This window comes from Sapajus apella, unplaced genomic scaffold (assembly GCF_009761245.1).
Source record: "Sapajus apella isolate SASKATOON/1434 unplaced genomic scaffold, GSC_monkey_1.0 scaffold49, whole genome shotgun sequence".
In the NCBI taxonomy this organism is placed as follows: Eukaryota; Metazoa; Chordata; class Mammalia; order Primates; family Cebidae; genus Sapajus; species Sapajus apella.
The window spans coordinates 1668912-1682343 of NW_022436989.1; the positions used below are offsets into that span (position 1 = coordinate 1668912).

At 61.3% G+C, this 13432-nt stretch overlaps 1 protein-coding gene across 50 annotated transcripts in view; it reads left to right on the top strand.

The window, feature by feature from the left end:
• OBSCN (obscurin, cytoskeletal calmodulin and titin-interacting RhoGEF) overlaps positions 1-13432 on the top strand; it is a 162134-nt gene that overhangs the window by 118188 nt on the left and 30514 nt on the right. For all 50 annotated transcript variants that reach the window (XM_032242118.1, XM_032242121.1, XM_032242120.1 and 47 more), the window contains 19 exons: positions 766-844; positions 1088-1212; positions 2359-2556; positions 3258-3290; positions 3544-3642; positions 3803-4021; positions 4476-4536; positions 4866-4936; positions 5647-5769; positions 5890-6029; positions 6559-6759; positions 7296-7378; positions 7812-7985; positions 8705-8861; positions 9138-9254; positions 9341-9505; positions 9674-9832; positions 9985-10162; positions 10684-10797. In XM_032242118.1, the coding sequence (XP_032098009.1) occupies positions 766-844; positions 1088-1212; positions 2359-2556; positions 3258-3290; positions 3544-3642; positions 3803-4021; positions 4476-4536; positions 4866-4936; positions 5647-5769; positions 5890-6029; positions 6559-6759; positions 7296-7378; positions 7812-7985; positions 8705-8861; positions 9138-9254; positions 9341-9505; positions 9674-9832; positions 9985-10162; positions 10684-10797 (2496 nt within the window). The remainder of the gene's footprint in view (positions 1-765; positions 845-1087; positions 1213-2358; positions 2557-3257; positions 3291-3543; positions 3643-3802; positions 4022-4475; positions 4537-4865; positions 4937-5646; positions 5770-5889; positions 6030-6558; positions 6760-7295; positions 7379-7811; positions 7986-8704; positions 8862-9137; positions 9255-9340; positions 9506-9673; positions 9833-9984; positions 10163-10683; positions 10798-13432) is intronic.

Below are 13432 nucleotides of genomic sequence, written 5' to 3' on the forward strand. Positions count from 1 at the left end.
TCCATGGGGGGGCTAATATTTCAGCATATGGTCTTTGGGGGCTACCCAAACATTTATTCCGTAAGAGAGGGTAAGTCCAGCCCCAGTCACTCCATCTTGACTAGAAACACAAGTCCCAGCAGCTGATTTTGAGGACTGTGTCTCTTTTAAGTTCTGGGGTACATGTGCAGAACGTGCAGGTTTGTTACATAGGTATACACGTGCCATGGTGGTTTGTTGCACCCATCAACCCGTCACCTACATTAGGTATTTCTCCTAATGCTCTCTCTCCCCTAGCCCCCCACCCCGATAGGCCCTGGTGTGTGATGTGCCCCTTCCTGTGTCCATGTGTTCTCATTGTTCAGCTGCCACTTATGAGTGAGGACATGTGGTGTTTGGTTTTCTGTTCCTGTGTCAGTGTGCTGAGAATGCTTTGAGGGCTGTTCCTCTTCATCCCCTTGTTCCCTAGTAGGATTGAACTGGAAGCTTCCACCACTATCACTGTTTCTTTGAGGCCTCTGGACCATCCGGTATTTAGTTTGCTGTGTCAAACAGGCTTGTAGTTGGTTAGAGACCTTGAGGAATGGGGCTGGTAACAGCCCGGGGTGGAGAGGCAGCGATGCTGCTGTTCCCCCCGTGACTTCCTAGCTCCCAAGTCTAAGTGGCTCCCAGGCAGGGCTGTGTGACTAGTCAGGACCTCTGAGGGCTGACGCCACCCTGGTGCAGGAGCTTGTGCTGGGGCAGGTGGGGTGGCAGGCGTTGCTCTAGCTCCCTTTCCTTCTTCAGTGACAAGCACAGACTACGAAACTGCGGCAGATGCCACGGAGACCTCGTCCTACTTCAGTGCCCAAGGCTACCTGTCCAGGTAGGGGCTGCAGAGGTGGGCTGTGCCCCGGACTGACCTTGCAGGGCCTGTTGGGGAATGACGGTGCTGGGCGAGGGCCGGGCTTGGGCTGACAGCATGCACTCCTGGAGCCTTCCTCCACACCTCGGTGGTCTCTGTCCGCTGAGTCAGCAAACAAGGGCTTCCAATGTCATCCATGCCCGAGCCCCTCAGCACCCCTCCCGCCCTGCTTCATGGCTGCCACCTTTTCTGTTCTCCTGCCAGCCGGGAGCAGGAGGGGACAGAGTCCACCAGTGACGAAGGCCAGCTGCCCCAGGTGGTAGAGGAGCTGAGAGACCTCCGGGTAGCCCCTGGCACACGCCTGGCCAAGTTCCAGCTCAAGGTGAAAGGTGAGAGGGAAAGGGAGTGGGGACATTGCCGTGGCGGGATGGAGGTCGAGGAGCTGTCCCACGTCAGCCACAAGTGAAAGGAGACCCGGGCCGTGGGGTCAGGCGGTCACTCATCCTGCTGTACAGGGTCCAGCCCTGTAGGGTTCTGTGAGCCCCTCCCTGTTGGTGCAGAGACAAGAAACTGGAAATAAAAGACACAGACACAGAGATAAGGGGAATTTGGGCTCGGGGGTCCACTGCCAACCAAAGCGTGGAGACCAGCAGTGGCCCCGAGTGCCTGGACGCTCTTTTATTGAGCACAAAGCAGAGGGCAGGTAGGTAGTGCGGGGTAATGGTGGTCGGTGATAGGGTCAGGTAAGTCACGTGTCTTGAAGATCGGGGGCCCCGGACGTTCAAGTAGCTGAGGCAAGAAAACCTAATGCGTCAGCGCTCTTCGCGTATTTGTCAGAAATCTTAAGGACGTTAATTCTTATCCTCTGAGAAAAAAGAGAAACCAGGTGCAGAAGCAGAGCGTGAGGGTGGACATGGAAAGTGACCGCTGAAGCACAGCCTCGCATAGAGACAGTTGAGCCCCCAGATGTCTGCGGGCTCCCGACAGCCGTCAGCCCTTGCCCCAAGAGCGTGGAGGGGCAGAGTTTTCTCCTAACTTCCCCAGGAAGGAGACATCTGGGCCATTTGGACGTCTCCTCCCCAGCTGGCTAAACGGCGGGTGCTTTCCCAGCGCTGGCGCTGTCACACAGCCGAGGCGCCCTCCAGCAGCCCTTACGTGGGCGTAGCAGAGGGCTTAGGGCATCATGACTTAGGATCACTGTTCACAGTGTCACCTCAGTTCCATGCTTCATAACCCAAAAGTCATTAGTAAAATTAAAGGTTATATTGAGTATATATTTTTATAAGTAACCATAAAATTATATATGATTATATAAAGGAATAACTATGTGCCTACATTTCTAAATTAATATTTATATGAGAACAGGCTGAGGCTTCAGACCCTTACGATGGTACTTGCAGGGCTCCCCCCACATGCTGCCTGGGTGCGGGAGGCCACCACGGCGTCACTGGTGTTGTGGGGTCTGTCTGCCATCTGGAGGGCACAGTGTCCATGGGTGGTAGCCCAGGCTGACCACTCCACCTCCTGTGGCCCAGGCTACCCAGCTCCCAGGTTATACTGGTTCAAAGACGGCCAGCCCCTGACCGCATCCGCCCACATCCGCATGACTGACAAGAAGACCCTGCACACCCTGGAGGTCATGTCGGTCACCCGGGAGGACGCTGGCCAGTACGCGGCCTACATCAGCAATGCCACGGGCGCCGCCTACTCGTCTGCGCAGCTGCTGGTCCAAGGTGGGTGCTCCCGGGTCCCGGGCAGAGCCTTGGGCACTGGCCAGCATCCTGGCCAGGGCTGACACCCCGCAACCCTGCCACCTCAGGCCCTCAGTGGGGGTCAGTGGCCATCACCCATTCGTACAGAGCAGCACAGGCGGCCAGAAGTCGGCCCTGCAGGGAGGTGTGCAGCCCTCTGTCATGACCGATGGGCAGGCTGGAGGTTGAAATTGACCCAGGAAAGTGAGTCAGCCCTGTGGCTCTAGGTAGACCTGCACACAGCCGGAGCCAGTGGTAGCGTGGGACTAGTGAACCCTACTTCCTTATTGTTGAAAAAGTTCTAAGCACTGAGAGTTCATTCCAAGGTTCACCCAAACCCGTCCCGCCACCGCTGTGGCTTTTCCCCGTGGCCCTGGGTGGGAGTCCCCTGCTGCTCTGAGCAGTGGCATTCTGTTGTGTGCTGGGTTCGGCATGGGGCCAGAGTCCGTGGCAGGGTGAGGGTGGGTGATGGGGCATCGGGTCTGGTCCACACAGCCTGTTGCCTCTGTCACCCGAGCATGGGGTTCCAGAGCTCCATGGTCCGGGGTTCAGGCGGGGGTTAGGACATTTGCCTGGGGGCAGCGCTGCCCTTGGGTTCCCTCACCACAGTGGGTAGGATTGCCGGGCAGGAGCCATGGCAGGGCTCCTGGGTGCCAGGTGTCTGACTCCAGTGCCTCTTTCAGGCCCCGATGAACCAGAAGAGAAGCCTGCATCAGGTGAGGCAGCCCCAGGTGGGCAGGGAGCGGCCAGGTGGCTGTGGGTGCTGAGGGCCTGAGCCCAGGGCTGGCTGCAGTGGAGATGCGAGTGGCCATGGGCTGGCTCAGGGAGGGCGCAGCCGATGGAGCAGCATGGTGCTGTCCAGGTGCTGGCCGTGGAGAGCCACCTGGGGGCCTGCAGGCACTGTGGGGGACCAGGAAGCAGGCGGTGGGGGCTGTGCCAAGTCCCCAGCAGCTGCCCTGTGCCCTCCAGATGTGCGTAAGCAGCTGGTGCCACCCCGAATCCTGGAGAGGTTCACCCCCAAGAAAGTGAAGAAGGGCTCCAGCATCACCTTTTCTGTGAAGGTAGAAGGTAGGGCATTTCCCACCCTCAGCCATGGAAAGATCACCCCTGGGATGAGACAGAGGTGCCCCCTTCCACTCACATCTCCCCCAGGGGGCCACAGGAAGGGCTCCACCTCCAGAGGCTGCTCCTGATGGGGTGCACCTCCCACCCTTTTGCCCGCCCTCAGGATGCCCGGCACCCACCGTGCACTGGCTCAGGGAGGCGGCTGAGAGGGGCGTGCTGTGGATTGGTCCCGACACACCGGGCTACACTGTGGCCAGCTCAGCGCAGCAGCACAGCCTGGTCCTGCTGGACGTGGGCCGGGAGCACCAGGGCACCTACACGTGCATCGCCAGCAACACCGCCGGCCAGGCCATCTGCTCCGCCAGCCTGCACATCTCTGGTCGTGAGTGGGGAGTGGGGAGTGAGGGCTGGGGTGTGGGAGGTAGGCCCTGGGTGGCTTTGGGGTCTCCTCGGGGCACATGGCCCGTCACCATCTGGGCCGGGACCCTGTGGGCCCCCCTTTTTGCTCTTCTCGTTCTCCTACAGCACCAAAGAGACCCCAAGACGGGTCATGCCCTGCTGGTGGTGGTGGGTTTCAGCCTCAGAGTCCTCTCTGGGCCCCGGCCCCTGTGGGTTCTGCACCACCAGGTCCTGGGCCTCGCTCAGCCCCTCGGAGGACAGGAGAACCCATTCCCCTCCCATCACTGTCAGGGAGACCACAGGCCAAGAGTGGGTTGGGGAGGTGGGCTCGGGCCCAGCCCCTGCTCAGGGCTCTGGAGGGACCCAGTCCAAACCCGGAATCAGACGTGCTGGGGTCAGAAGTCCCATCCTGATGGCTCGCCCGGTCCTCCTGACAGTGCCCAAGGTGGAGGAGCAGGAGAAAGTGAAGGAAGCGCTGATTTCCACTTTCCTGCAGGGGTGAGTGAGGGCTGTCCCTAGAGGCTGGTCCGGTCTGGGTGATGGAGGGTGCTCTAGGAGTGGGGGACCAGACAGCGCTGCCCCTAGGGAGACCACCTGTCCCTAAGCGCGTCCTGGCTCTGCCCCATGCAGGCCATGTAGCTTGGCTAGTGCTCTTCCTTCTCTGTGCCTCAGTTTCCCCCTTGCAAAATGAGGGCTTCTCTGGGGCCTCTCTGGCATGGAGCCCCTTTCCCTGAAGCCCCCAGACCCTCTTTTTGTCAGGAGCTTAAAGGACGGAGGGCGGTGGGGTCCAGCCCAGGCCTCTCAGGACACTCCCTTCACCCATTTAGGACCACACCAGCCGTCTCAGCACAGGGGTTGGAACCTGTGGGTTTGGCTGACCTTGCAGGGCAGAGGAAAGGTACGATCAGGGTGGGTGCGTGCCTGTGAGGGGCCAGGGTGGCTGAGCCCCTGATGCCGGGGACAGGGAGGAGATTGCCTGGGGGTGGCTGAGCCCCTGATGCCAGGGGCAGGGAGGAGACTGCCCGGGGGTGGCTCCAGGCCTCAGAGGCCCTTCCTGGGCAGCTTAGCCCCAGGACACCTGCTCATTTAGCCAGGACCGACCCATGTTCTCGTGGCCTAGACTTGAGGCTTAGTTATTGTTGGAGCCACGTCTGATCCCCGTGGATCAGGAGCCTATGGGGTCCCTGGGCCAGCCCTGAACACGAGCTCACCTCCAGCGGGCTGTATAGACACCTGGGAGTCAGGCACTGAGAACAGAGCTGCACAGCCCCACTTTGGCCCCACATCTCCTCCTGCAGCCTCTGCCAGCTGTCCCCAGCACCCCTCATCTACTGTCCCCTGTCTCTGGACGTTGTCAGCCCCTTGGTCACGCCTTGGCTTGATGCTTATGAGCCAGAGTGACTCCTCATCCTGGTGGGTTCCCAGCGGCCCCCACCCTGCCAGCCGCAGTCTCATCATCTCCCTGCTGGACATCAGCACCATGCCAGGAAGGCCTCAGGCCTTTGTTCACCGTTGGCTCCCAGGGCCCAGGACGGGCCTGTAGCATGGGGTGCTTGTTGCACATCCGAGGGCCATGCAGCTGCCTGAGCAGAGCATTTGTACCCCCAGGAGAGCCTCTGGCTGCCAAGGAGGCCTTGGGCCACCTATCCCTCGCCGAAGTGGGCACAGAGGAGTTCCTGCAGAAACTGACCTCCCAGATCACCGAGATGGTATCAGCCAAGATCACGCAGGGTGAGGGCAGTGGCCTGTGTGCCAGGGTCTCTGGGGTGTGTCCATGGTGGGTGTTTGGCCTGCCCCTGAGCCCTGGAGAGCCAGAGGCAGGCTGGGGTGATGTAATCCTCGCACCCCCAGCCAAGCTGCAGGTGCCCGGAGGCGACAGCGATGAGGAGTCCAAGACGCCATCTGCGTCCCCCCGGCACGGCCGGTCACGGCCGTCCTCCAGCGTCCAGGAGTCTTCCTCAGAGTCAGAGGACGGGGATGCCCGAGGCGAAGTAGGCGGCTGGAACCCTCTGGGAGCAGGGCAGGGAGAAACCTGACCCTCCTGAAGAGAGGTGCAGGGTGGAGGGGGCTCAGGAGGCAGGACTCCCATCGGACTCCAGGGAGGGGGACCCACAGGGTGCACAGGAGGCAGGAACTGGTGAGAACAGGGCCTTCTCCGCACTGGCCCAGCAGAGGCTTGCCTTCTGGAGGGCCGTTTGTTCGGTTCATTCATTCTCTACTTCATTCCTTCAGCAGAGAATGTGTGTCAGGCCTCCAGTGTCCCAGGCACTCTGTTAGGGCTTGGGATGGGCTGGGGGTGAGGTGACGGTGAACAGGTAACGGAGTGTAGGCAGCCCAGGCCTGGAGCCACCGGGGCTGTGGTGACCTGTGGGGTCGGGGGTGGGCAGTGAGCGGAGGCCTCCCACACCCCTGCTGTTCTGCGTGTGCACGGTGACTCTGGGGGGCCTGGCCCTGGAGATCTCGGCAGGCCTGGCCGGCACTTCCCGGGTCCCACCACCTCAGCACCCCCACCCCCCTCAGATCTTTGATATCTACGTGGTCACCGCCGACTACCTGCCCCTGGGGGCCGAGCAGGACGCCATTGCGCTGCGGGAAGGCCAGTATGTGGAGGTCCTGGACGCCGCCCACCCGCTGCGCTGGCTGGTCCGCACCAAGCCCACCAAGTCCAGCCCCTCGCGGCAGGGCTGGGTGTCACCAGCCTACCTGGACAAGAGGCTGAAGGTACTGGATGGCCAGGCAGGAGGGTCCTCGGGGGTCTCGGGGGTCCTGGGAGGGTTGTCCAAATGCCCAGGCAGGAGGGTCCTTGGGGGTCTCGGGGGTCCTGGGAGGGCCGTCCAAATGCCCAGGCAGGAGAGTCCTCGGGGGCCCTGGGAGGGTCTTCCAAATGCCCAGGCAGGAGGGTCCTCGGGGGCGCTGGGAGGGTCTTCCAAATGCCCAGGCAGGAGGGTCCTCGGGGGCCCTGGGAGGGTCGTCCAAATGCCCAGGCAGGAGGGTCCTTGGGGGTCTCCAGGGTCCTGGGAGGGCCGTCCAAATGCCCAGGCAGGAGGATCCTTGGGAGCCCTGGGAGGGTCATCTAAATGCTCAGGCAGGAGGGTCCTTGGGGGTCTCAGGGGTCCTGGGATGGTCGTCCAAATGCCCAGGCAGGAGGGTCCTCGGAGGTCCTGGGAGGGTCGTCCCAATTTGAGTGGCAAGAGCCAGTCCCCACAAGCCAAGGCCAGAGCTCAGCACCCCAACCACAAACTCCTCTCCCTTCCCAGCTGTCGCCTGAGTGGGGGGCCGCCGAGACCCCTGAGTTCCCCGGGGAGGCGGTGTCTGAAGACGAGTACAAGACAAGGCTGAGGTGAGTGACTGCCGGGCCCGAGGTGGCGGCACTGGCGTCCCACCAGCTGGACCATCTCCCAAAGCAGCTCTGGGTCATGGTCACGCTGATTCCTTTGTGGGGGACTCTGAAACACTGCTCCTGTGTGAGCCTGTTGGGGATGGGTGGGGGCCGAGGACAGCGGAGCAGGCCCAGAGCTACCTGGGTTCCCACAGCTGCCCTCCCGGCCTCTTGCTGGTGGGACCCAGCTGGGTGGCTTCCTGTTGTTGGGGCCCAACTTGTTAGAGAGGGAGTCTCTCTGCACCTGCTGTCCCGCTTCCTGCGAGCAGGCGACACACTGCAGGTGACAGGAGGCACTCCAGTCTAGCAGCTGAGGGGCGGGGCCCCGTGGCCCGCAGTCCCTGTGTGGGTGGCAGTGGCTCCAGGGTCCCTCACAGCGGCCCCTCCTGCCCAGCTCTGTGATCCAGGAGATGCTGAACTCTGAGCAGGCCTTTGTGGAAGAGCTGCAGTTCCTGCAGAGTCACCACCTGCAGCACCTGGAGCACTGCCCCCATGTGCCCACGGCTGTGGCCAGCCAGAAAGCAGTCATCTTCCGCAACATACAGGACATCGCCCGCTTCCACAGCAGGTGGGTGGTGGCGCATGCGCGCACACACAGCGTCCACGCGCGGATGCTCTGTAGGGCCAGGCCTCCTGCAGGTGGGTTGGAGCCAAAGAGGAAGAGAACCTGTGCTGACTTGATTTACCCCTTGGCACACCTTCCCTCGAAACCCAGACGTGTGTACGTGGCTTACCCATGGGAAGGCCTGTGGCATACCCACTGCTGACATGTTCATGTACACCCTCACGTGTGCACACGTGAACACATGTACACGGACCATCTTTAACAGCACACACCCATGTGCATGGCACGTACACATCTGTAGATGCACACATACCCACATACACATCACCTATGTGCACACACAGGCATGCCTGTGTACACGTCTCCACGCTTTGTGCACATGTATGCACATGCACTTTTGCACACCCTTTCATCTGCACACTTGTGTATACATGCACAGAGCACGCAGTGCCTCCTTCCACCACCTGCCTGTGTGCAGCCACATGCATGTTCATACACGTGCATGCCTCCACAAATGCGTGCATACGATATTCACGTGTGCTTTTGTACATGACACACAAGCACTTCCTTGCATGCCCACATCTGTCTGCACACTCTCTCTCAGGTCCGAGGAGCCACAGGGCCGCAGTCCTTGTGCAGGGCCAGCTCCTCCCAGAGGTGAGGGCTCAGGGCCGGGTCAGTGGGCACCGGCTGAGTCCTGACGCCATCCGCCTCCACGGCAGCTTCCTGCAGGAGCTGCGGCAGTGCGGCACGGACGACGACGTGGCCATGTGCTTCATTAAGAACCAGGCGGCCTTTGAGCAGTACCTGGAGTTCCTGGTGGGACGCGTGCAGGCCGAGTCGGTGGTCGTCAGCACAGCCGTCCAGGAGTTCTACAAGGTGCCCTGCCTGAGCTCGTGTGCTCCCTCTGAAGGCTCATCCTGCCTGCCTGCATCAGAGCCTCTGCCCACAGCCTCCCTGTGGCCCCCTTGGGCCTCTGTTCTGAAATGGGGGCAGGCCGCTTCAGCAGCGGAGTCCTGTGCTTGTCACCTGTCAAGAGGTGATGACAGCTGTCACTCAGGGTACAGGGCTATGACCCACCCTCCAGCTATCAGGGACTCAGCCATCAGGGAGCCTCCCATTCCTGCCCCAAAACCCCATTCCTGTTTCCCACAGAAATACGCGGAGGAGACCCTGTCGGCAGGAGACCCTTCTCGGCCCCCGCCGCCGCCCCTGCAGCACTACCTGGAGCAGCCAGTGGAACGCGTGCAGCGCTACCAGGCCTTGCTGAAGGTGGGCCCCACCTCCTCTGCCCCGGCTGGGTCTCTTGGGGTCCAGCTGTGGGGCAGCCTGAGCCCTGACCTCCATCCCGGCCCCAGGAGCTGATCCGCAACAAGGCACGGAACAGACAGAACTGTGCGCTGCTGGAGCAGGCCTACGCTGTGGTGTCCGCCCTGCCGAAGCGCGCCGAGGACAAGCTGCACGTGTCCCTCATGGAGAACTACCCCGGCACCCTGGAGGCCCTGGGCGAGCCCGTCCGCCAGGTCAGGGAGGGGCCGGGGCGCAGGCCATGTGGGTGGGTGTGGGGTGCTGCCAGGAGGTGGGGGCGTGCGCACGAGTCGGGCAGGGCACTGGGCCCTTGGGCGCTGTGGCGTCTGCACGCTGGGCGTCCTGGCCGGCCACAGGCTGACTGCAGCCCACACGCTCCCCAGGGCCACTTCATCGTGTGGGAGGGTGCGCCGGGGGCCCGCATGCCCTGGAAGGGCCACAACCGCCACGTGTTCCTCTTCCGCAACCACCTGGTGATCTGCAAGCCCCGGCGGGACTCCCGCACCGACACCTTCAGCTACGTGTTCCGGAACATGATGAAGGTCTGTAGGCGCCGGTTGGGTCCCCGTCGCTTGGCTCCGCGGTGATGCCGCTGGTCCGGGGTGGCCTGAGTGTTTCCTTGTCGGGGCCCACATCTGTTGGGGACGGTCCAGCCGTGTCCCCTCCCTGCGCTGATGCCCTCCCCACCCCACAGCTGAGCAGCATCGACCTGAATGACCAGGTGGAGGGGGACGATCGCGCCTTCGAGGTGTGGCAGGAGCGGGAGGACTCCGTGCGCAAGTACCTGCTGCAAGCACGGACGACCATCATCAAGAACTCGTGGGTGAAGGAGATCTGTGGCATCCAGCAGCGTCTGGCCCTGCCTGTGTGGAGTGAGCGTCCACCTCCCCAGGGGGGCGGGGGGCTTAGCCGGGATGAGGCACCCAGCCTGTTCCTGCAGCCACACGGGTCCTTGACCAGGTGGGTGTGAGGGGTGGGCTTGGTCCCGGGACAGGCAGCTCAGCTGGCTTGTGGCGTGTGACGGCTACAGCCTCACGGGGAGCCCTGGGGCTGGGTGTTGAGTCGGCCCTGACCCGAGGTGGGGGACACCGTGGGAGCCCCAAGCACAGGGCACCCGCCCAGATTGTGTCAGGGGCTGTTAAGGGCCTGGCAGCCAGGGTGTGAATGGAATCTTCCCCTGAGCCCGCCCTGGTTTGTTAAACACACACCTACCTCATGCACCTGACTCCAGATGGGGACCTTGGCTGAGGGATGACAAGGGACCGTCCCCACAGTGGCCACACCGTTGGATGTGGGGCTTGTGGCACAGGGCAGGTGACCTTCCAGGTGCACCTGGGGGTGCCACAGCCCGACACCCCCCCCACAAAGCACTGAAGGCTGTGTGTGCCCTCAGGGCCCCCGGACTTTGAAGAGGAGCTGGCCGACTGCACGGCCGAGCTGGGCGAGACGGTCAAGCTGGCCTGCCGTGTCACAGGCACACCCAAGCCCATCGTCAGCTGGTACAAAGGTAAACCCAGAGCCGGGGCCACAGCCTTCCTGTCCCAGAACAGCTGAGAGAAAGGGGCTGTGAGGGCTGGCGGCCCAGTATGGGGTTTGGCTAGGTGTCTGGGGCATGAAGGACAGGCCTCATACGTCCACTTGCCACCCACTTTCCAGCATGGCACGGAGAGGAGGGAGCCAGGGGATCCCGAGGAGGACTCGGCTCTGCAAAGCTGTTAGTTGCACGGTCAGGGCTGACTGCAGCCAGAGGGCCAGTTAAAGCAGCGGCTGGGAGAGCCGCCTAGGGAAAGATCGGGAGGCGCTACCACGGGCTTCCGGGTGTCCCTCCCAGGGGCGTCGTCTCTCCCAGAGACAGCACATGACATGCACGGGGTGGAGCCAACCAGCGGTTTCCCCAGCCCTGGTGTCCAGGGTTTTACGGGCTTAGCCGTGGAATCGTGGCTCACGGCTCTGTAGCGGGCCTTGGGCTCCAGCCTTCAGGAGGCCAAGCTGACACTGCATGGGCCAGGGAACCCCAGGAATCTCAGAAATCCACGGTCAGCATAGATGGTCCCGTGTGGGAACAGCCACTCTTACCAGCCAGGACATCCCAAGAGCCCGAGGTTACCTCCCAGGAGTGGGGCCTCTCTCCGGGCAGCATCCATCTTCCCCTGGGCTGGAGCTGTGTCGGGTTTGAGCAGCGGAGGGACACAGTTTGGCTCTGCCATCTGTCACCTTGGCTGTAATGCCAGGAACCTGCTGGGAAGGGCCGAGAGGGGACCTGGGACGCCAGCCTGGGAGCCACCCTGGGAGCTGGGGGACTGGGCTCAGGGGTGGCTGTGGACTCCAGGGGCGTGTTGAAGGCTGAGCTGGCCCATTTGTTGATGGGGTGCCTGGCCACCTGGAGAGAGCTTGGCGCCCAGATGTGCGCACAGTTGGGGCTGGACATCTGCCAGTGGGGGGGTTCCGTTGACAAAGGGTGGTATGCAGACAGGCTGGGTGGGAGGAGAAAGCGCCAGGCCTGGGTGGACCCTGCAGAGTCAATGCCTGTGGGGATGCAGGTGGAGGGGCCGAAGGGCGTTGCAGAAGTGCAAGTAAGGCTCCGGAGAGGGTGTGGCCGGAAAGGGTGTGGCTGGAAAGGATATGGCCGGAGGGGTGTGGCCGGAGGGGGTGTGGCTGGAGAGGGTGTGGCCGGAGAGTGCAAATGGTCAGACTCACAGAGCATCTGACCTGCCAGCTGATGCAGAGTGTGGGTGGAGGGGTAAGGCCCGAGCAGCCAGGCTTGAGAGCTCCCACTTCCAGAGTTTGCAGAGGCGAGAAAAGGCCAGCTCAGGGGGAGGAGCGGCCAGGGAGGCGGGGGCCCAGGAAGCCAGCCAGGGAGTGGACAGGGGTGCCCAGGGCTGCCGGGGTCCCTGGAACTGTGGAATCTCCCATTCTACCTCTCATACATGTGGTTGGCCTGTCACGATTTACACACATACACATCACACACACTTGTGCACGCACTTAGAGACACACAGACACATGGTACATCTCGTGTATGTACATACATGCCATACATACACACTACACATGCATGTATATTAACACTATACCTGTAATATACATAGATATATATCACACAGATACTACACATACATGCATGGTATACAATACAGATATGCAAATACCACACACATGAATATGTATATAGGTACACATATGTACACACCACATACACACGCATCATGCACGGTGCACACTACCTGCGCCTACACGACATATATACATAGATACATGCAAACATCACTGCACATACATGTCTACAGGCATGCTACACACACAAGTACATTACATACCACACACAGCTACGCATGTACACACTGCACACATATAAGTATATATATTAGAGACCACATATGTGCACACACGGATACTGCACACACACACATGTACACAGCCACATAACACACATGCACAGATCCATGCAATGCACGTACATGCTAAACACACACATGTATATTCATAAATGCGATATACTTGGCCCACCCCAAAATAGTCACCAGCCCCTGCAGGGTCAGGTGTGTGGTTTCCACCAAAGTCCTCTGGCATGCTGAGGGCTGATTTTCAAAAATGGTGTGTCTGGTGACCATGTTGGGGACAGAACAAGTCCAAAACCCCAAGGGGTGCCTTCCATTGCCAGAGACCCCAGTGGGCAGAATGACGACTCTCAGAAACCCAGAGTGCGTGGGAGTCGTGGTGTGGAGCCCGAAGGCCTCCACAGCCTGTCAGCTCTCAGCCCACTCAAACCTGGCTGGCTGGGGAGACCAAGACTTGTTACCAGCAGTGCCTTAGGGTCTCATGCTGTTACCCACCCCCTGGTTTCCGTGAGGAGGTGATGGAGCCGGGTGTTAGCCGCATGCAAGGGGTGCCCCGTGGAAGAAAAACCCCGACTTTTAGAGGCACGGAGCGGTTTTGATGGGGCTGCTGGCACGTCTGCCCATGCTGTGCTCCGGAGGTAGCAGACTTCCTACCTGGGATGCAGAAACGACGTCTCCCGGCAGAGTGGAAGGGCTTTGCCTTGTTGCCCTGCGACGCAGCCGGGGAGCCGGCATCTCCAGCTCCACGTTCCTTCCTCTTCCCTCCACTGTCGGCATCGAACTCCGTTCTAAGCCAGGCTGTGC